Below are 21,762 nucleotides of genomic sequence, written 5' to 3'. Positions count from 1 at the left end.
AGTATGTCTGTGTTATGGAAGAACCAAAATTCTTGAAAGAACAGAGCGTGTGTGTTTCTCGCCTAAGTTTTGGGGTTTGCCCTTTGTGAACTCATTTGAGAGTTTGATGGTAAAAGAGCAAGTTCTTTTGAGAGACACATTGAAATAAAGCTGGATGTTATGATGGTCATGAACAGACTTCCTTTTTTCCTCCTTTCCTCCAACCAGATGCCGGTGCGGTGTTTGACATCCGTGTGGTCCATGTCAACACGACTGAAATGCAGCTGGAGTGGCAGAACAGAGACAATGCTTCTGAGTACATCTACCATCTAGACATACAGTCTGAGCATGGCACTCGTGAGATGAACAGTTCTGACAGGGCAGCCACACTCACGGACCTGATCCCAGGCACCTTATATAACATCACAGTCTCTCCAGAAGTGAACCACGTCCGTGGGATCTCCAACTTCACGGCACAGTACACACGTGAGTGTCTTAGGATGCCCTCCTAAGGGAGTATTCTTCCTGACTTTCACTTGGAGGGTGGGAAGTAAGCATTGGTTAAATGATAGGGTCAGGGGCCCTGGTGTTTCTGGGCTCCAGGTAGAATATGCAACTACTTAAGCTGAAAACATTGGCCTCAGCAAAGGTCCTGCTGTTCTCATGGGGTGCTGGTGCTGAGCCATGTGAACTTGGAATTATCTTTAGAAGCAGAAAGTGATCCCATAAGCACAGAAACATAAGTGTTCCATCCTTCCCTTGGATATACAGACAAGAGGAGGTCCCCTTGTCATGTGGGCATTGGAAGATACTGCTCAAATGCGGAGCCCTGTGTGCAACAGGGAGGGAGCTGTTTTGCTAATATGTGACCTAAATATATGATAGAGATGGTAGTTTATAATATCTTTTTAGTATATATTTTCCCTTGCGTTAATTGGCTTTCAAAAACAGATAGGAAATTATATCTTGAAAATATATTTCACATAAATTTGAAGTATGAAGAGAAGCCGGAAAAACTAATTCTTTTGAGATTTAACCTGTATAATTATTTTCTGAATGTCTTCTTGGGAAGCCTTCCATCTTCTGAGCCAGCAAATAGTAGCTTTATTCATTCTTTCCCCAAAAGACTCAGGCTCTTTTTAGGTGCAATAAATAAAATAGTCCTGGAATTCAAGCTAATCCATACTTTTTTTTTTTTTTTTTTAAATCAAGGGCCCAACAGTGTATCTGACATTGAAATAAGTACCAAGACCACAGCAGCAACCTTAAGTTGGCAGAACTTGGATAAAGCCTCTTCTGGGTACACCTACCGCCTTCTTATTGGGAAGGATGGAAATTCTAGCCAAATAACAGTCACAGTCACTGGCATCACTTCTGCTACAGTCACCGGATTAATACCTGGCTTGTGGTACACAGTGGCGATCGTCACACAAGTGGGGAATGTCAGCGACTCACTGACACCTAGCTGGCAGTCATTCTGTACAGGTGAGTAGCCCCAGGTGCCTGTTGGGCTCCTTCCTGTGTGGTGCTGCCCTGGCAGGTCGGTCCGCCACAGGCTTTAGTTTATCAGGTTTCGTGTGGTGTGCAATAATGGACACTGAGCTCTCTGAGACACCCTGTTAGCTTATTAGTGCTGTCTTGTTGCCCTCATCATTTATTCATTCAACAAATGTTTATTGAGCACTTACTGTATGCCAGCCACTGTTAAATGACACAGACAAGTCCCTTCCTTCCTGGAACTTTTTTCTGGTGGGGAAGACATAATAAACAAGATAAATAAGTTATTAGAGGATTATTCCTGCTAGTGAGAGGGAATAAAGCAAGGAAGGGGAATGAGCTGTTTATCTAGGGTGCCCAGGGAAGCCCTCAATGAAAAGGTGACTTTTGAGCAAAGACTTGAAGGAGGTAAAAAGCCGGCCGTGTGGATATTAGGGCCTAGAGCATTACAGACAGAGGAGCAGCCAGTGCAAAGGCCCTGAGGCTGGAGTGTGCCTGCTGTGTTGAAGGAAGAGCAGGAGGCCAGGTGGCAGGAGTGGATCCATGGGAGCAAGAGGCTGAGGGGTGGGAGGTGAGGCCGGAGAGGTAACGGGCCGGGGCATGGATGATGTCCAGGCTTGTAGTTCATAGTTTGGCTTTTACACTGCAGAAGGTGGAAAGGATATTGTTAAGATGGATGCTCAGCTTTTTCACCTTTCTTGATCCTTATCTCTCAAGGCAAAAAGCGTGATAAAGAGAAGAGCCTGTGTTTAACTGAGGACTTGCAGAGAGGACCCCAGGGAATGTTAGCACACAGTTATGAGCACTTCAGCTCACAATTCTGATTGTGGTGCCTTTGTCACCGTGGCATCCATGTACCATCTTATCTTCCACCCTCTTTGCACCTACGTCTTCCCTTCTTTAGACTAAGCTATTCAAGTGTGTTCAGGCTGATTTGGAGAGGGGATCGGTCTCATTGGATCAGCCTCTTTGGTCATGTGGGAACCTCGATGACCTCTGACCTTTCACTTGGAGTGGCTAAAGAAATCCCTGCAGCTTTGAGTCACTTGCTACCTCAGGCTCCACCCACCTGGTCTAGACTCTGATCTTTGATGTTTGCGTGGCTTCCATTGCTGATACTTACCTTACCTGTAATTATTGCATCCTACGGCAAGAGAAAAACGTAGATGAGCATTTATGACTGGGGTGGATGGAAGGTGAGTGGTGGGAGAAGGTATGCACCGGGCGGGCTACCTTTCCAGACCTCAGGTAGAGAGTGTGGACTTGTACTAGGTGACTGTTAGCTTCTCCTGCTCTAAAATTCTGCGACATTAAAGTAATGACGATATTCTTCCCCAGCATATTTATTTATTTTTTGGTGAGGAAGATCAGGCCTGAGCTAACATCCGATGCCAATTCTCCTCTTTTTAGCTAAGGAAGATTGGCCCTGGGCTAACATCCGTGCCCATCTTCCTCTAGTTTATATGGGACGCTGCCACGGCATGGCTTGAGAAGCGGTGCATCAGTGTGCGCCCGGGATCCGAACCTGCGAACCCCGGGCCGCTGAAGCGGAGCGCGTGCACTTCACTGCTGCGCCACCAGGCTGGCCCCACTTCCCCAGCATATTAATACAGAGTTGTCCATTTATATCAGTTTGATGTTGGCCCTCAGTAAAACTCTCTTGGGCCTCAGATAGGTAGAGACAAATAACACCCCATTTTAAAGGTGAAGAAACTGATACCATTTACCACTGAATATTCAGCGTGTTGTGTGGGTAGAAAATGCCCTGGACTGGGATTCAGAAAACCTGGGATCCAGTTTTGGCTTTCCCACTTACCAGCCATGTCACATCTTTAGCAAGTTACTTAAGCTCTCCAAGCCTCAGTTGATTCGTCTGCAAAATGGGACAGTATTAACCCTTCTATTCCAGAAGGATTGTCAAGAGGGCCCCCAAATGAGATGACACAGGTGAAGAAGTTGCTACCACCCACGATATGATAAAGCTCCCTCTCCCGGAGCCCTGTTCTCTTCCAGCTCAGTGACTAACACCCACTGTTCCGTTTAATCCTCAAACAGTCCTGCAGCCGAGGCTCAGAGCAGTTGGGTGACTGACCCAAGGTCACGCAGTTCAGTAATGCCCAATTCTAGGTCAGCCTCTGCCTCTTCTACCATACCGCAAGACTCCCCATCACAAATGGGCCAGAATTCTACTGCTCCCCAAGGTTCGGTGTTTGCAAAGGCGGAAGTCGCAGAATCTCATGCTGTGCTATGCTTGCTTTGCAGATCCTGCACCAGTAGCCTCCTTCCACTGTGAGGTGGTCCCCAAAGAGCCGACCTTGGTTCTCAAGTGGGCCTGCCCTGCCGGCACCAACACAGGCTTTGGGCTGGAGATCAGCCGTGGAGCCTGGAAAAATATGACACACCTGGAGAGCTGCTCCTCGGAGAACAGCACCGAGTACAGGACAGAAGTCACATATTTGAATTTTTCTACCTCGTACAACATCAGCATCGCTACCTTTTCCTGTAACAAGATGGCACCCCCCACCCAAATCACCTGTCTCACTGGCATCACAGGTGGGTTTCGTGGCAGCAGGTGGCATTCTGGTCTCCCCTGGCGAGGCTGACCCAGTGGCTCTGCAAGTGTGGCATAGAAATCTATTTTTTTTTTTTAAATATATATATATTTTTGAGGAAGATTAGCCCTGAGCCAACATCTGTTGTCAATTCTCTTCTTTTTTTGCTCGGGAAGATTATCCCTAGGCTAACATCTGTGCCAGTCTTCCTCTACTTTATATGTGGACGCTGCCACAGCATGGCTTGATAAGCGGTGTGTAGGTCTGTGCCTGGGATCCCAGCCTGCGAACCCCGGGCCGCCAAAGCGGAGCATGTGAACTTAACCACTATGCCACCGGGCCGGTCCCTGTTTTGTTTTTGTTTTAGATTTATGCCAAAATATTTGTTTTTGTTGACGTGGACTGTTAACCTAATTCTATAGAAATCTAGTCTAAAAAAAGCAGAGTAAGAGGGAATCATTTTTTATATTCCAAAAAAGTTTCCTTTGCTTTACAGAATAAATCATTGCCACATTTTCTTTTAAGTAATGAGTTCCCTTACTGCATTAAAAAAAGCATTTTTATAGAAATATTCAAATATACACAAAAGTAGAGGACAGTGTAAGGAAACCCACATTCCCATCATCACCCAGTTGAACGTTTGTCAACGCTTGCCCAATCTTATTTCATTTATATCCATTCTCCCTCTCTGGATTACTTTGAGACCAGTCCTAGTCATTTTGTAATTTTATCTATAAATATTTCATTGTGTATTGCTGCAAGATAGGGACTCTTTTTCCCTTTCTTTCAGACATGACCACATTGCTATTAGCATCACACTTAAAAACTTAACAGTACTTTTGTTTACTGTTATCAAATATTCAGTCAAGACTCCTGTTTCCCTAGAGCCGTGTTTACAAGCTCCCCAGTGGTTTTGGGAAACAGGGTGTCACTCACTGGACAGGGGATCCCCCTAGTTAATCTTTTCATACCCATCTTTTTTTGTTTGTTTGTTTTTGGTACTTGGAAAAAATTGCTTCTGATAGCTTTGCTTCATTTTTATCTGTCTTTTGCTCCCATGTCTTTGCCAGAGTTATGTCTTAGATCAGCCTAGTTGAGTTGGTTTTGCTTTGTGCTTTTTTTTTGTGTGTGTGTGAGGAAGATCAGCCCTGAGCTAACATCCATGCTAATCCTCCTCTTTTTGCTGAGGAAGACCGGCTCTGAGCTAACATCTATTGCCAATCCTCCTCCTTTTATTTCCCCCAAAGCCCCAGTAGATAGTTGTACATCATAGTTGCACATCCTTCTAGTTGCTGTATGTGGGACGCGGCCTCAGCATGGCCAGAGAAGCGGTGCGTTGGTGCGCGCCTGGGATCTGAACCCGGGCCGCCAGTAGCGGAGTGCACGCACTTAACCGCTAAGCCACGGGGCTGGCCTGCTTTGTGCTTTTTGACTCCTAGGTATGTTTCCTTTAGGGTACCAGAATGTTTCCAGATAATTTCTAAAGAATTAGTGGTTGTAATAGTAAGAAAAAAAGGCCTCTTACTTCAGAGATTCGGACATGGAAAGTGGTCCAGGGGTTCTGTGGACAGAGCCTCAGACTTAGGCAGACTTGAGTTTGATTCTAAGTTCTGCCTTTTACCATCTGTGTGATCTCAGAAAAGTTACTTAACCTCTCTGGGCCTTGTTTTCCTTAGTTGTAAAAAGAGGAAATAATACCTACCTTCTAGGACTGTTGTACGATTTAGATGAGGTAATGTGTGTGGAAGGCCACTTCAGAGCTGCTATGTATGCCCGCTCAGGTTATGCACTGCACAGTTCCAGGGGACACCATTCCTATGGACTGCGATGTGCATGAGGCTCCTTAGAGTTGTGTAGTACACAGCTATACAGGATGGCCTGGGTCATACTCCTTTGGTTTCTGCAGCACTCTAGAACGTCATAGAAACAGTGACCCTTGTGGGTACTTTTTTGTAGTCCTCTGTTTTATGCTGTCATCTCCTCAGTGGGTCTAAGCTACTGAGGAACAGAAACCATGTCTGATTTGGTCTCTGCAGGGCTGAGCACAGTGCCTGGTGAGGAGAAGGAGCTCCTCAGAATTAGTCGTTTCTGAAGCTGAACGATGTGTGGAAGGGTTGGATAATGACCACTTATCATTTAGTCTGGTGATTCTCTCACTCTTTAGTCTGTAGCTGCCTTTCCTCAGGGGAATTTTTATGTACAAATTTCACATGTTTTTTTAATGTACAAATTTAACATGTTTTTGATTTAACAAAAATGTGGAGCTGCATTTTCTCTGAGACAGGTAGAGAGCGTTGGCGGGTGGGTAACTCTGGGAGAGTTGGAGTGATGGTCTTTTAGCCAATGTTTCTTGCTGCTTAGTGCTGGGGGTGGGCGATGGTGGTAAGGAACACTATGGCAAATAAGGCAGACAGGACCCCTGGAGCGCAGGGGTTGCTGGGAAATGTGTTAGGAGGCTGAGGCAGTTGATAATTAGACGTGGGGACAGCGCCCCCAAGTGGCCACTGCAACTTAGAGAGGTTGCTCGAGTAGGTTCAGAGCTGTGCTGTCCGATAGAAAATCATGTGAGCCTCATGTGTAATTTAAAATTTTCTAGGAACCACAATAAGAAAACATAAAAAGGAATAGCTAAAATTAGTTTTAATCATTTTATTTAACTCAATATATTAAAAATGTTATTTCAACGTGTAATCTGTATAAAGGAAGTTATTAATGAGATATTTTGCATTCTTTATTCGTACTAAGTCTTTGCCATCCAGTCTATATTTCACCCATATAGCACCTATGAATTTGGACTAGTCACATTTCAAGTGCTTGAGTGCTACCTGTGGTTAGTGGCTGCCATATTGGACAGTGCAAGTTTGGAGAATTGCACTGTGCAGTTCGGTTTTCTCGGCCTCTCTGAATCTTGAGTATAATAAGAAAGCACTCAAACTGTATGTGGGAGACAAATTTAGGTAGACAGAGAGTGTATGGAATCTTTAATTCAGCGTTTTCTTCCTTTTGTGTTAATTCAGAGAGTGGCTTAATGAGCCTAGCTTGGAAAGGCAAGGTACATCATCATGAAGGTCACCCATGGAACGTTCCTGGGTGGGCTTTTCTGGTTTCTGGCAAGCGGGTCTGTTGAGTTTCTCCAGGTGGTGTTTTAAACCAACTCCAGCAAAAATGAGGACTTGAGTGTGAAGGACATGGAGAAGGAATGCAGTCAGGTCTCAGGAGGAAGTGTGTTCTGTCTGTCCTCTTTGCTGCGTCATTGTTCTCAGTGGACTGACCAATCTGGTGCCGAGTCCGGGTGATGGATGGATGTCTGTGTACAGCTCCCAAGTCCCCACCTTAGAGTTCCTCCCACACAGTCTCTCTCTCCCTCTCCTTCTTCTTCTCCAGTTCTCAGGATAAGGAACCTGGCCCTCTGGGTCTCACCTGGGTTCAGAGGGGCCCGGGGAAGATAGGAAAGGCAGGTTGACTTCAACCAACAAGGCTGCCGGGAGCCTGTCCCCGGGGATACAGCTGGCACACTGAAGGGGCCCTTGTGAGCGAGGCAGGCTCCCCCAGGGATCTACCCTCTCTGCTCCCCACCAGTTCCCTGCCCTGCCCCTTGCTTCTCAATGTGCTTTGCATGAGCCCGGCACACAGCTTCCTGATCAAGGGCAGATCTTGAGGGGGGCACTGCAGCAAATTCTCTCCCTAATAATTTTGTTCCTGCTTTGGTTTTAAATGTTGGGTGCTCATGTTTTGTTTTCTTCTGTTTCAGATCCACCTGCTCCAGATGGATCTCCTAATATTACATCTGTCAGCCACAATTCGGTCAAAGTCAAGTTCAGTGAGTTTGAAGCCAGCCATGGACCCATCAAAGCCTACGCTCTGGTTCTCACCACTGGGGAAGGTAAGGAGGGGTCATGATGGGTTAAACAGCCAGTGAGTGACGCCCTGACCCGGCGCCATTTCTATGCCCACTGAGGCACATTTGTGATACAAATACGTGTCTGTTTTTACGCTGTAGCCCATGCTTTGGCATTCAGACGGGGTGGGAGGGGGTAAGCTATTTGCCTGATGATCTATGTCAGAGGTTGACAAACTTTCTGTCAAGGGCCAGATAGCAAATATTTTTAGCTTTGCCAGTCCTTCAGTCTCTGTCGCAGCTATTCAGCTCTGCCATTGGAGCGTGGAATAGTCATAGAAGATACATGAAGAAAGAATGTGGCTGTTCCAATAAAATATTATTTACCAAAATAAGTGGGCGGCTGGATTTGGCCAGTGGATCCTAACTTACTGACCTCTGATCGAGGGTTTTCATGTCTTTTACAACACAGAGTCTTTTATGTGGCAGGATATTAGTCATAACCAACTTTGTCACACACACACATGCACATGCACACATCCACCTCAAAGAGTGACTTTCTCTTGAAAGAAAACGAAACGATTTGCATTTGTGGCGAGAACTTGCAAAGAGCATCCTCACAGCTGAGAGAGGAGTTGGATGAAAAGCAGCCTTTCCTTAAAGGGCTCCCTCACACTCTTTGGGAGGAAGGAGGGGATGACTCAGGGGGTCTTTGTTAGCTGTGTGGATGCTTTGCACAAGGCCTGGGTTTAAAGTGCCAAATTTTGTCATTTTTGGTGATTCTTTAAACTGAATGTGAATATTGCAGCGCTGCCCAGTCTCCCAGCCTGTGACACTGTCCTCATCTCCTGTCCTCATCTCCTAGAGGACAGCAGAGATCAAGCCCACTGTCAGGGGTGTGGGAATCCTGGAAGATAAGGAATTTGCTGGTGTCGTAAACCTGCGGCAAAATTTCAAAAAGCAATATTGAGATCTCTTCTCTCTTTCTGTCTTTTTGTTTTGGGTCTGCTTCAAACACCTAATCATTTTGCTCTGAAGGTTTTCAGCAAATCCCAAGCTCAGACCTTTACTGAACGGGGGAGGCATTATTGCAGAGTGACCAGACTGACCCATACCAGCCTGTGATGGATGAGATTGCACGCTCCCAGTCCAGTGTTCTGGGTTAGAAGTACAACTCCACCATGTAGGCAGTGTGGCCTTGGGTCCTTTTAGCTTTCTGTGCCTTCATTTTCCCATCTGTGAAGTGGGGCTAGTAAACCTATGTGATGAGATTATCGTGGGGATTACATGAGTTAATGTCAGTAAAGCACTTAGAATTTATTACAAGTAAAGCCTGGCATAGAGAGCATCCTTGAGAGGTGGTACCTACATCGTCACCCAATGTCAACGTCATTGTTTAAATGCATGGGAGACTTACATCTCTGCCATCACTTTCTGATGACTTTCCTCCTGTGTCCCTTTCTTAGTTGTCCACCTGTCTGCAGATGTCTTGGGGTATACGTATAAAGAATTCAAAAAGGGGGCCTCAGACACTTATGTGACATACCTCATAACAACAGAAGAGAAGACGCGTTCTCAGGGCTTGTCTGAAGTCTTGAAATATGAAGTTGACGTTGGGAATGAGTCAACCACGCACGGCTACTATAACGGCAAGCTGGAGCCCCTGGGCTCCTATCGGTAAGGTCTTCTGGGTCTTTGTCTTTAGGGGCTGAGCCTCCAGTGTGCAAAGCTTCACGTGCCTGGGGCATCGGACACGTCTCAGCCACCTCTTTTTCCTCTTGTCACACCCCACAGGGCTTGTGTGGCTGGCTTCACCAACATTACCTTTAACCCTTCCAATGACGGACTCATAGATGGTGCCAAGAGCTACGTGTCCTTCGGTCGCTGTTCAGATGCTGTTTTCTTGCCCCAGGATCCAGGTAGAGGAAGAACCACAGCGCTGTTAGCAATTCCGTGGGTTTTTGCTTCCAGTGTCCACAGAAGGCCGGGTGTCTGCACGCCTCCCTGCGGTCCCCAGGAGGGTTGGAGAGCCTGGTCTCTCCTCTCAGAGGTTGAGATGTCACTTGGCCATCAGGGGCCAGCTCAGCTTCCTCTTCTGAGGTCCCAACACCCCCGTCCCCACACCCCCCCACTTCTCTGAATGCCAGTTGCACTTCTAAGCTGTAAAGACTATTTAGTCCTTTTGTCTCAGTCTAGTCATTTGCGTGCCCACGTGCCAGATGCGCAATGTGACTTTTAGTGCGTAGAACCCTTGAATATTAGGATCAGAAGGAGCCACAGAAATCATCTTGTCCAACCCCCCTTTCAGAAATGAGGCTGTCAAGGCCCAGAGAGGGGCAGTGACTTGCCCAGGGTTACACAGCAGCTTAGAGGCAGGCCTGTCATTCTGGTCTTGGACTCCTTTTCAAGTGCTCCTTTTATTACATAGAGCGAAGTGATTTAGGAACGTCAAGGAACCAAGGGGGTACATCCCCTACCTTCAGGCCAGAGACAGTTGACCAGCTGGTTTGTTAGTCTGTCTGGTTTTCATACCTGGTAGTTGCTGGCTGCAGGAAAGAATTCCTGCCCCAGAAGCAAAGTTCACGGAGTTCCTGCACCCTTCCCCAATAAACAAGTGGGTTTTTTGTCACCTGAGCCTGGTGCTGTAGGAACTGCTGCTCATATGTGGGTGTTAGTCTTAAAGAGTCAGAGCTGGCAGGAACCATGTGGAACATCTCGTCTGGTTGTTTTCAAACAGTGGTTGTTCCATCAGACACGGCTGAGTCCTGAGAGGTTCCTTGCTCCCACCCCTACCTCAACTAGGCGTTTCTGCCTGATTTACTATTTTTTATATTGGGCTGCTGCACGCAGTTTCCTCTGAAGAAAGATATCAGCAGGTAAAAACAGCCCCAGAATCACTCATCTAGGCTAGTTCCCTAAATTTGCAGTTGAGGAAACAGACCTGGGGAGGAGCAGGGACTTCCTCCAGACCATCCAGTGAGTGGTCGACTGGGAACAAGGAACCCACTCCCAAATGCACGGACTAGTTGTAGGTCCAAAGCTATTTAACTCTCCTCTGCTACACACACACGCATATGCACGTACACACACTCTCTCTGGTTCGAGGCTGTTCCTTTTGTTCGTGAGCACCTCCTGAAGTGCCTCCCATTTGGACTCTTCCCAGGTGTCATCTGTGGAGCGGTTTTTGGATGTATCTTTGGTGCCCTGGTTATTGTGGCTGTGGGAGCCTTCATCTTCTGGAGAAAGAAAAGGTGACTATTGCTTATGTTCATAATAAGACCCTACTTTTCAAGGGAGCTTTTTATTATGGAAAGTTTCAGATGTTCACACAACTGGAAGGAAGAGTGTAATGAGCCCCCATGTCCCCATCATCCACAGTCTTGACTCTCTGGCCAGTCTTATTTCATCCCAACCCCCAAGCTGGAGGATTTTAAAGTGGATCTCAGCCCTGACATCTGGTCATGGGTAAACCCTGCAGTGTCGGGTGCTACTGTCAAACGTTCCAGTTCACAAGTCAGTTTCATAGTGTGAAGAGGTTTTGTTTTAGAGTTGGTTAAGTTTGAACACATGCTCCATCTCTGACTGGCTGTTAGGGACCTTAGTCTTAATGTCTATGATAATCTATGATATGGGGATAATAACAATGCCTACTTGTGATGCCGAGGAGCATTAAAGTGCTTCGACAGTGTCTTGTACCTCATATGCTATTATTATTATTTAATCTCCACAACTGCCTTTTGGGGTGGGTAAATAGTAAAAATAGCAACTCTGTTTTGAGCACTTACAGTGTTCCTGGATTTGTATTTTCCATGAATTCTCTCATTCACGAGGCTGTGTGAGGTGGGTTTTGTAAGCCCCATTGCAAGGATGCAGAAGCTGAGTGTAGGAAGTGTGGAAGCAGACTTGAACCTGGTCTTTGCTCTTCATCGCACAGCCTCTCGCCTCACCGTGTGGTGTGTGAAGCCTGTGTGTCAGCTGGGAGTCATTCTCTGTCATTAGGTGCTGCCAGCCAGGGGATTTTCATCCTGGCCCAGGGTTTCTAACACGGCTCCGCCCGGTTCTTCTGCCGCGCTGTTGACAGGCAGTGCTGTGTTCCAGCTTTTTGCATTAGATTCTGATTTCTTTTGCATGGGAGGGGTCAAAAACAGCTTTATTGTTTCTTGTTAAAATAAAAGTAATGCCTGCTTATATAGAAAAGAAGAGCAAAGAAAATACATAACCCATAATCACAGCATCCCCACAAAGCTCCTAACATTGATATGATTACGAAACTCATGCACAAATGCACACACACACAAATGGAATCATACTATACATATGATTTTCTAGCCTGCGTTATTCACTTAAGACATTGTGGAGGCTCCATTTCTTTTTCATTTGAAGTAGCTACAGAGTATTCACTTGTATGGATGTTATTTAACCAATTTCCTGATGTTTTCAGTTTTTTTTTTTTTTTTTTTACTCATAGTTACTTATCCTTGTGCCTAAATCACTGGGCACATTCGTGATTATTTCCTTAGGCTAATTCCAGGCTGGGCAGTTGCTGGGTTGCTGGGGATGCGTGTTTTCAATTTTGTACTGCCAGATTGCCTTGCAGAAAGTTTTTTTTAAAATACTAATAAGGAGTTTAGCCAGCAGTGCAGGAACGTACCAGGTGCCCTACCACCTGCCAACACTGGATGTATTTTCTGGTTTGTTCCAGTAACTTATCAGAAAGCCTTCCTCAAAAGCAGAGTATGAAATGAGTCTCAATTTACAATATGATAATGCTGCTGATACATGTATTTGCCCAAGGAGATTTCTAAAAGTTGCTTAAGTAAGATTCTCCCATACTTTTAGATGGTATAAAAGAGAGTGACTTCACAGATTTGTCATCAGAGTTTGCTGATTAGACCATTAAGCTTAGTATCAGTGAGCAGGATTTAATGTTGTATATGAACTGATGTCCAGGGAAAATACATTTTGTAGATACATGAAAGGAACGAAGCACGGAATTAACCTTTGTTTGTCTAATGGGTCTTTTTTTTCCTTTCAACACAGGAAAGATGCAAAGAACAATGAAGTGTCCTTTTCTCAAATTAAGTAAGTCTCTCCAGTTACGAGCTTAATTTTAAGACATTTAATCCCCCCATCTGTTCAGTGACTACATAGGGGATTTTTGATGGAACTTGCTGTCATTTTTCCTGATTGACACATTTGGCCGTGATCATCCAGAAGTTCTTGCTGGCTTTGTTATTCTGTAAGGAATCTGTGTTAGGCTGCTGAAGCTAGCTTCCTGCCATATTCTATTATAGTTGTCATATTCTACCAAGAATTCTGCCAGTCAGTATATATATTGTGATTTAAAAAATGGGTTATCAAGATCTAGGAGGAGAGAAGAACTTGCTCAAAGTCACAAAGCCAATCAGTTACATAAGTCTAGAAGTCGGATTTCCTGATTCACATTTCAGTGTTTTGTAAATAACATTATACTGACCCCTCCCCCAAAGCCCCCAAATTATACTATAGTTTTTGTTCTTTTGGGAAGATGTTTACTATCATCTCCAGAGTCATGCTTGAGTTAGTTTTTCTAATTGTGTATTTTTTTTTCTTTCCCTTTCTATGATGAAGACCTAAAAAGTGAGTAACCTGTTGAATTTTTTTATAACTTGTATTTTTCTACTTTGAGTATGAACTTTATTGAATGTAGAAAATCCTAATACATCATTTTGTTTTCTTAGATCCAAATTAATCAAAGTGGAGAATTTTGAAGCCTACTTTAACAAACAGCAAGCAGACTCCAACTGTGGGTTTGCGGAAGAATACGAGGTATGTGGTTGTAAATATTGTGTTTTTAATTGCTTTATGTTTTTCCTGGAAGTTGGAAAACTGCCCATTTTTGTTTTATGGTGAAGCTTTGGGTAAGAGGCTGCCCTCTTGGAGGGGAGAGAGAAGCTCCTGCATGTTCCCCCAGGGGTCCCGCTGTTGCCGAGTTGGCTGTGAGCGCTAAGACGTCCCTTCCTTCCAGTGGATTATATGTCTGATCTTGTTGATACCTGAAGATTATCCAGAGAGATATAGAAGCTGGGATTTCAAGTTAGAGGGCTATTAACTAGAATAATTAGGAGGCTACATGAGCTGGAAAGAAACCAGAATGGGGCATTTAGGGGGCTGGGGCTTGATGACTGTGTGGTCCAGGTTGGCTCTTGAGGATTATGTGAGGTCTTACAGAAAGAGTTTCTGCTTTTCAGTCCCCATATGCTCTCCCCACTAAACCAGCCCAGGAACTGGCCCCACCCTACCCCCCCACCCCCAAAGGCCCTGCACACTTGCCCTCCTGCTGCAGCGTCTCTGCCTTTACTGAAATCCTCCTTACCGCTTGTGTTCGTTTCCGTGTGGCTGCCGTATCAAATTACGACAAACTGGAGGCTTAAAACAACAGAAATTTATTCTCACAGTTCTGGAAGCTATGCTAAATCCAAAATCAAGGTGTCAGCAGGGCAGTGCACCCTCTGAAGCCTTTAGGGGGAGTATCCTTCCTTGCTTCTTCCAGCTTCTGGTGGCTTACAGCGTTCCTCGGCTTACGGCTGTGTCACTCCAATCTCGGTCTCTGTTTTCTCCTTCTTCTCTCTATGTCTGTTCTCTGTGTGTCCTATATAAGGACACCTGTTATTGGATTTAGGGCCCACCTAGATAATCCAGGACGATTTCATCTCAAGATTCTTAGATTGATTACATCTGCAAAGACCCTTTTTCCAAATAAAGTCACATTCACAGGTTACAGGGGTTAGGATGTGGACACATCTTTTGGGGGCCACCATTCAACCTACTATGCAGGGTCACCTTCTCTGGGTCATTTTCTCTGATGCCAGCAGGAGGACTTGAATTCTCTGTCCTCATGCCTGTTTCACCTGTGACTTGTTGCTTGTTACTGATATTCAGCATTAATTTAATTCTGCCATGTTGTAAAGTTAGTTATTTCTGTCTACACCTCTCTCCCAGGTTGTAAGTTGCTTGAAGGCAAGGTTTCCCTTTTCTTTTAATCTCTGCATTAGTTTCTGAGGGCTGCCATAACAAAGCACCACAAACTGGTGGCTTAAAACAGCAGAAAAGGGGCCAGCCCCATGGCTTAGCGGTTAAGTGCTCGCGCTCCGCTGCTGGCGGCCTGGGTTCGGATCCCGGGCGCGCACCAACACACTGCTTCTCCGGCCATGCTGAGGCCGCGTCCCACATAGAGCAACTAGAAGAATGTGCAGCTATGACATACACCTATCTACTGGGGCTTTGGGGGAAAAAATAAATAAAATTATAAAAAACATCATGACTATAAATGTGAAGAAAAGGGACAGAATTTAAAAACAAAACAAAACAAAAAAAAACCGGCAGAAAATTATTTTCTCATATTGGAGGCCAGAAGTCCAAAATCAAGGTGTTGGGCAAGGCCATGCTCCTTCCGAAGCCTCTAGTGGAGGATCCCTCTTGGCTTCATCCAGCTTCTGGAAGCTCCAGGCATTCTTGACTTGTTGGCAGCATGACTCCCATGCCTGCCTCCATGTCCGCATGCTGTCTCCCCTCGTGTGTCTGTATCTCACTGTCTCTTCTCCTCTTATGAAGGCATCAGTCATATTGGATTTAGGGTCCACCCTACTCCTGTGTGACCTCATCTTACCTCGATTACATCTGCAAAGACCGTAGTTCCAAATAAGCTTAAATTCACAGGTCCTGAGGGTTAGAACTTCAACATATCTTTTTGGGGGACAGGATTTAATCCGTAATATTCCTGCATTCTCACTTTATTCTGTAATACTCTGTGTTCAGTAGGTGTAATATCTGAATACTAAATAAATGAAGAACTCACTTGTTTTATTTTTAGGATCTGAAGCTTGTTGGAATTAGTCTACCTAAATATGCAGCTGAACTGGCTGAGAATAGAGGAAAGAATCGCTATAATAATGTTCTGCCCTGTAAGTTGGTTTATCCACATTATCTTCCCTTTTTTTTTCTGTCATTGGCCGTCACAGCTCTAACAGTAGAGGGGGCGGGGCATCAATGGGACTAACCAGCCACTTCCACAACTGTTCATTAGTCACCTAGCACGTGCTAAGTGCTGATTCAGGCCTCTTCCGTTGTATTCAGCCCTCACGAGAACCTTATGAAATAGTTTGTAGAGTATCCATTTTGCAGATGAGGAAAATGAGGCACAGAGTGGGCGGCTGATTTGTTCCAAGTCACACAGATGTTTGTGGCAGGACAAGGTCTGTCAGTGTCATTCAGGAAGAAGGCCAAAGTCTGTGCTCTTAGCCCCTCTATCTTGCAGCCCCTTTATTTCAGTTAACATAGTTCTGGAGTGAAAGGGAACGGGAAGAGGACAGGCAGGAGTCACACTTTCTGCTTGTCCAGACACGTCTCTGGTTGGCTGAGTGCTTTCCACAGCTAAATATGAAGTATATTAGGATTCCTTCCTGTCGTTGAGAATTAACAATGTCTGTAGCCTAACCCACAGGGATCACACCAAATCGGGTTTAAAATGAGAATCATTTACTACATCATCCATTAAGACAAAATGTAAACCCTTGTCCATAGAAGGTTCTTTGCGGCTTCTCTTTTGGGTGGGAATTAGGGCACAGAAAGATGTGTCTGTAGATCGCAGCTTTGTTCTGATTTAGCCCAAATTTATAGGCTTTACTGATAATTTTTTATACCAGGACACTTGAAGACATTTTTTTTTATTTGAAGCTGTGTTTTTCTTTGCTGGCCTAAGACATTAATTCTGTCTAGATTCAGGATTTTCTAGCTCCTGCCTTCTTTCTGCTCATTTTCCCCCATGGTATTGACAGCAGGCATTGACCCATGTTCTGAGAGAAATGCTTGTAAAGCTAAGCTGGTGAGATGACATTATTTAGAAAACATGAGAATTTTATGTTTTAGATCCTGCCACTCAGTCATCTTTTACATTCAGTTTATTCTTAAGTTGGTACCATCTTTTTATAATAACTTTTTTATGAGAATTGAGAAAATGTGAAAAGGGTGGAAAGGTTAAGCTGGATGTCTACCTACTAGAACAATTTTATTTATTCCTAGTGGAAAGGCACTAGATTTGAATTCTGCCACTTACCAAATGTTGCTTGGAGAATTCACTTAATCTCTCTGACCCTCAGTTTCCTCATCTTTAAAATGGGCATAAAATCTTGTAGGGTGGTTTTGAAGAATAAAATTTCTTAGGGCATTCCATGGCTCAGGGCACGCAACCTAGGATGCTAATAGTAGTAGGTTTGTTTTGTCTGAGAAGGTGGTCTGGCGTGGTTAAGAGTTTGGGCCCTGGTGCCAGGCTGTTGGGGTTCAAACCTTGGCTCTGCCACTTCTAGCTCCGCCCAGGTAATCATGTACCTTCTGTGTGCCATGGTCACATATGGTGACTGCGAGGATTAAATAAGGTCATATATGTAAAATGCCAAGCTATGCACCTTCAAGGTGTGACAGAAGCCTCGTGGTGCCATTTTGTACTTTTTTCTCTCTTGTATGTAACTCTCCTAAACGTTTACTCCTAATAAGGACCTTTTTTCTCTTAATGTCATAGATGATATTTCCCGTGTGAAGCTTTCAGCCCAGAACCATTCAACTGAGGATTACATCAATGCCAACTACATGCCTGTAAGTGGGGAGATTCTCAGAGCACTGGCTCCTTAGGATGAAATCTTCAGAGCTCCTTTTTCCCTGTCTTTGAGATTAAAAATGTGTTGCTTCCCATTTTTAGGGCTACCATTCCAAGAGAGATTTTATTGCCACGCAAGGACCTTTACCCAACACCTTGAAAGATTTTTGGCGTATGGTTTGGGAGAAAAATGTATATGCCATTGTTATGCTGACCAAGTGTGTTGAACAGGGAAGGGTGAGTACCTTTTTAAGAAAGATTATGAAATGAATTAATTCATTGTTACCGTGGTGGAAGGGTAAATATCTTCAAAACCATTGGTCTTGTTAGAAATAACACTCCTTCAAACATTGGTACCTCTGTTCTTAGAAACTTGTTTTCAGTCTTTTTCTTCGCCGAGAGAAAAGTTTAAAATCTACTTTATTGTTCCCTTCCTTTGTGGGTAAATATCAATGTTCTTTGTTCATTAAGTCGCTGCTGCTGGGGTTATTAAAAAGCAGGAGTTGGGTGAGTGCAGTGGAGAAGCTCTCAGGCCTGGAGCAGGAAGATGCTGCTTATAGTGCTGCTGCATCCTTCATTAGCTCTGTGGATGGGTGCGCGCCCGTCGCATCTCCAAGCAACCAGCGTCTTCATCTGTGTGATGAGGGATTGGCCCAACTCGGTGATTTTCAGACTTAGTTTTTAGCGCTGGAACCCTTTCTTGACACCACACCTCAGACTTCTCCCCAGATAAGTCTCAGGAGTTCCCTGCCCCCATCATGGCCTGGAATCCCACAGCCACTTCCATCAAAGATAAGATTTCTTCTAGTAATAATAACCTATGTTTCCATAAATGGATCAAGGAGAATTGAAAAACGTGCTAAATTAATCAAATCTGCGCCTGAGGAATGCGACGCAATGTTGCTCTGTGAATATTTTCACGTAGGTTTGTTACTTGAGGAATAGGATAGGAGTCGAGTCCCTGAGCCAGTGGTTCTCAAACTTTACTGTGCAGCAGAATCACCTGGAAGGTGCTTCTGCCTCCAGAGTTTCTAATTCAGCAGGTCTATGGTGGGACCCGGAATTGCATTTCTGACAGTTCCCAGGTGCTGCTGCCTCTTATGCTCCAGGGTGCTCACTTTGAGTAGCACCGTCCTAGGGGATAGTGGGAACCCATCAGGCACCATTTCTCTTAATATTCTTTATTTTGCTTTAATTTAGCAGATGTTTATCCAGCCCCAAGTATGTGTATGGTCCTGTGCCAGGGGCTGGGGATGGAGGAGGGGGAGGTAACACAGAGCAGGAAGATATGGTCCCATCTTCACGTTACTTGTGATGCAGAAGGATGGGTTCTGCACCCACTTCTTTGCATCAGGAGAACAGGCTCTTAGACAAATGAAAGAACATTGTTTATGAACACAGAAAAATTTATGGCGCCATGGAGCCTGTGGCCTCACACATGGAACATTCTCAAAATATGTGTTAGACAAACAAAAATGACATAGTTAACAGAGAACAGGAAAGTGAATTTAGATGGACCCCTGTTCATCTTAAGTCAGGAGAGGAGTGGATGTTACTGACCCTGGGTGGAAGGGGAAGGGAGCCAGTGTATTTTCTGCACTAGATACTCTGTATATGTTATTTCTTTCTTATAACAACCCCGTGAGGTGTAATTATTTTATAGCTGGGGAAACTGAGGCTCAGAGAGTTTAAGAACTTGCCCACGAGGTAGCAACAACAATCCAGCTGGTTAGAGACCAAGCTGGGCATCAACTCCATGTCAGTGTGTGTCCCAGTCCCATGTTCTTTCTTGAAGCAGGGGTCCAGAAACCGGGATCTTTCAAAAAAATGCAGATCCCCCGCCAGAGTCAGAATCTCTGGGGGTGGGACCCAGACATCTGTTTTTAAAGCAAAACAAACCTCCCAAGTGAGCCAGGTAATCGATCAGGTTTGGAAATCGCCTGCAGTGGGGCACATCTTGGGAAGGGAGGTGTGTGTGTGTCTGTGTGTGCATGTGTGTTTTAAGTCATTTGCCAAATAGGGGTTCAGATATTTTTAGGGAGCAGTTGTTTCCTGATTTTCATCTCTATTCACATCTGCCCACTGACTTTATAAAAATCGAAGACTCCAGAATGATTTCATTGGGTCCTTTTATTGGTGTCTGTATTTGTATTGCAACTCATGTGTATCTAAAAGAATTGGGTAGAGTTGTCGTTTCGTCTGTCTAGTTGGGGTTATAGGTCAATCGGAGAAGTTTAATTCGGTGAATAGTTGTGGAGTGGCTACTGTCAAGGCCAGAGGGAGCTGGGTGGGCACTCTGTCCCCTTGCGAAGGGACAGTGCCTCTAAATCAGTTTTCATGTGGAAATGTGGGCTCCGTAATGGCCAGAAATTCTGATTTTTTCAAGAGAAGCCAGTAATCTGGATTTTTATGAAAACTCCCAATTTTAAGAGTTAGCAACAATTATAAATGGTAAACATATAAATTATGAATTAAAACTATTGTAAGCGTCAAAACAGAACCCAACTAAGGTACTATTCAGTTTTCAATATCTGGTCTCCTTTGTGAGGCTATAGTGATGGCAGACGGTGTGATCTGAGTCTTTGTATAAGAATCCAATTTTATCCTAGACCAAATGTGAGGAGTACTGGCCCTCCAAGCAGGCGCAGGACTACGGGGACATCACTGTGGCAATGACATCAGAAACTGTTCTTCCGGAATGGACCATCAGAGACTTCACAGTGAAAAATGTAAGTAAGAGGTCAAGATGGATAGGTCTCATATAAAATTACTATAAATTAATTTGGAGGTGATACTTTTTAGGTTGATATTAACCAATATATTCTTTTATGCATCAGGAAATATTTTTGCTCTCTTCTTTACAGAATAAAACAATCCCTTTCTACATACACTCTAAGGCAACGTCTTAGCTTTACTTTCTTAAGGAGAATTTCGTAAGTTATTCTTGAATAAAATGAATCTTAAGAGCATGGCTGGGCTGGCCCCATGGCTTAGCGGTTAAGTGCGTGTGCTCCACTGCTGGCGGCCTGGGTTCGGATCCCGGGCGCGCACCAAGGCACTGCTTCTCTGGCCAAGCTGAGGCCGCGTCCCACATACAGCAACTAGAAGGACGTGCAACTATGACGTACAACTATCTACTGGGGCTTTGGGGGGGAAAAAAAGGAGGAGGATTGGCAATAGATGTTAGCTCAGAGCCGGTCTTCCTCAGCAAAAAGAGGAGGATTAGCATGGATGTTAGCTCAGGGCTGATCTTCCTCACAAAAAAAAAAAAAAAAAAAAAAAAGAGCATGGCTCAACATCAGTAACTCCTTTCCTTCCACTCTAGGTGACTTGCTTGTGGGGTTTTTGTTAGAAACAAAGGCCTTTTGGATTATTTGGTTGGAAATATGGCGTTAAGAGTGGAAAATTGCTGTTGGGAGCAGTTTATGGTAACCGTTACATCAATAGGATTCCAGGGCACATACACATGGCCTCCCTTCCCCACAAAAGTTATGAAAACAAATCCAATTAAATTGTGTAGGCAATTTAACTGTCTGTCTAAACTGACTGTCTAGGAAGTCAGTTTATGTGTCTGTTTTCTTTTTTTTTGCAGCTGTTTAAAAACAGAAGCAGTGTCCTGAAGCTACATTGATATCTTTTGATGGGCATGTGTGTTGGTGTCACCTTTTGCAGTTTATATCGAGGGCTTAAAAATGTCCATTCCCCTTTGATCTGGTGGTTCCAAGTTTGAGAATCTGTCCTAAAGAAACAATCTGAAATACAGGAGAAGGCTTATCATTCGTAATGATGAATCTCAGCCTTATTTATAATGGAGGGAGAATTTGGCAACCATGCAAATATCTAGTTTTTGCAGATTGGATAACTAAACTATAGGTTATCTAGTCACTGTATCATTATTCAGCTATTAGAAATAATGACTATGTAGACTGTGTAATTACTGTGAGTGGAAGTTAGGATGTAATTAAGTGAAACATACTAGGGGAAAAAATTTTATGCATATTATGAATAATGCATCAAAGAAAAACCTGGAAGCAGATTCAGTGGAGTTGAATCTTATGGGGGATTGGTGGGTTAGGTTCTAGTTTTTGAGAATTAGCCTTGATTTCATAAATCATGGATAGAGTGTAGTGTATTAAGTATTAACTCTTTACTAATTGCTGAGTCTCAAAGGCTCTGGCCTCAATTAATATTTCAATTCCTCTCCTGCAGATGCTGTCAAAGCTGTTATCATGCACCGAATTGGCCGCATAAACAATGTGATTCAC

At 44.3% G+C, this 21,762-nt stretch overlaps 1 protein-coding gene across 1 annotated transcript in view; it reads left to right on the top strand.

The window, feature by feature from the left end:
• PTPRJ (protein tyrosine phosphatase receptor type J) overlaps positions 1-21,762 on the top strand; it is a 161,246-nt gene that overhangs the window by 131,030 nt on the left and 8,454 nt on the right. The window contains exons 9-22 of the mRNA XM_087422935.1: positions 208-465; positions 1,192-1,464; positions 3,739-4,029; positions 7,780-7,911; positions 9,333-9,543; positions 9,661-9,785; positions 11,030-11,117; positions 12,907-12,948; positions 13,477-13,485; positions 13,587-13,674; positions 15,719-15,809; positions 17,423-17,496; positions 17,600-17,734; positions 20,107-20,226. Of these exons, the coding sequence (XP_087279061.1) occupies positions 208-465; positions 1,192-1,464; positions 3,739-4,029; positions 7,780-7,911; positions 9,333-9,543; positions 9,661-9,785; positions 11,030-11,117; positions 12,907-12,948; positions 13,477-13,485; positions 13,587-13,674; positions 15,719-15,809; positions 17,423-17,496; positions 17,600-17,734; positions 20,107-20,226 (1,937 nt within the window). The remainder of the gene's footprint in view (positions 1-207; positions 466-1,191; positions 1,465-3,738; positions 4,030-7,779; positions 7,912-9,332; positions 9,544-9,660; positions 9,786-11,029; positions 11,118-12,906; positions 12,949-13,476; positions 13,486-13,586; positions 13,675-15,718; positions 15,810-17,422; positions 17,497-17,599; positions 17,735-20,106; positions 20,227-21,762) is intronic.

The sequence above is a fragment of the Ceratotherium simum genome, chromosome 34 (assembly GCF_057802395.1).
Source record: "Ceratotherium simum simum isolate JZ-2026a chromosome 34, ASM5780239v1, whole genome shotgun sequence".
Classification (NCBI taxonomy): domain Eukaryota; kingdom Metazoa; phylum Chordata; class Mammalia; order Perissodactyla; family Rhinocerotidae; genus Ceratotherium; species Ceratotherium simum.
This window is presented reverse-complemented; position numbering and strand designations above follow the sequence as displayed.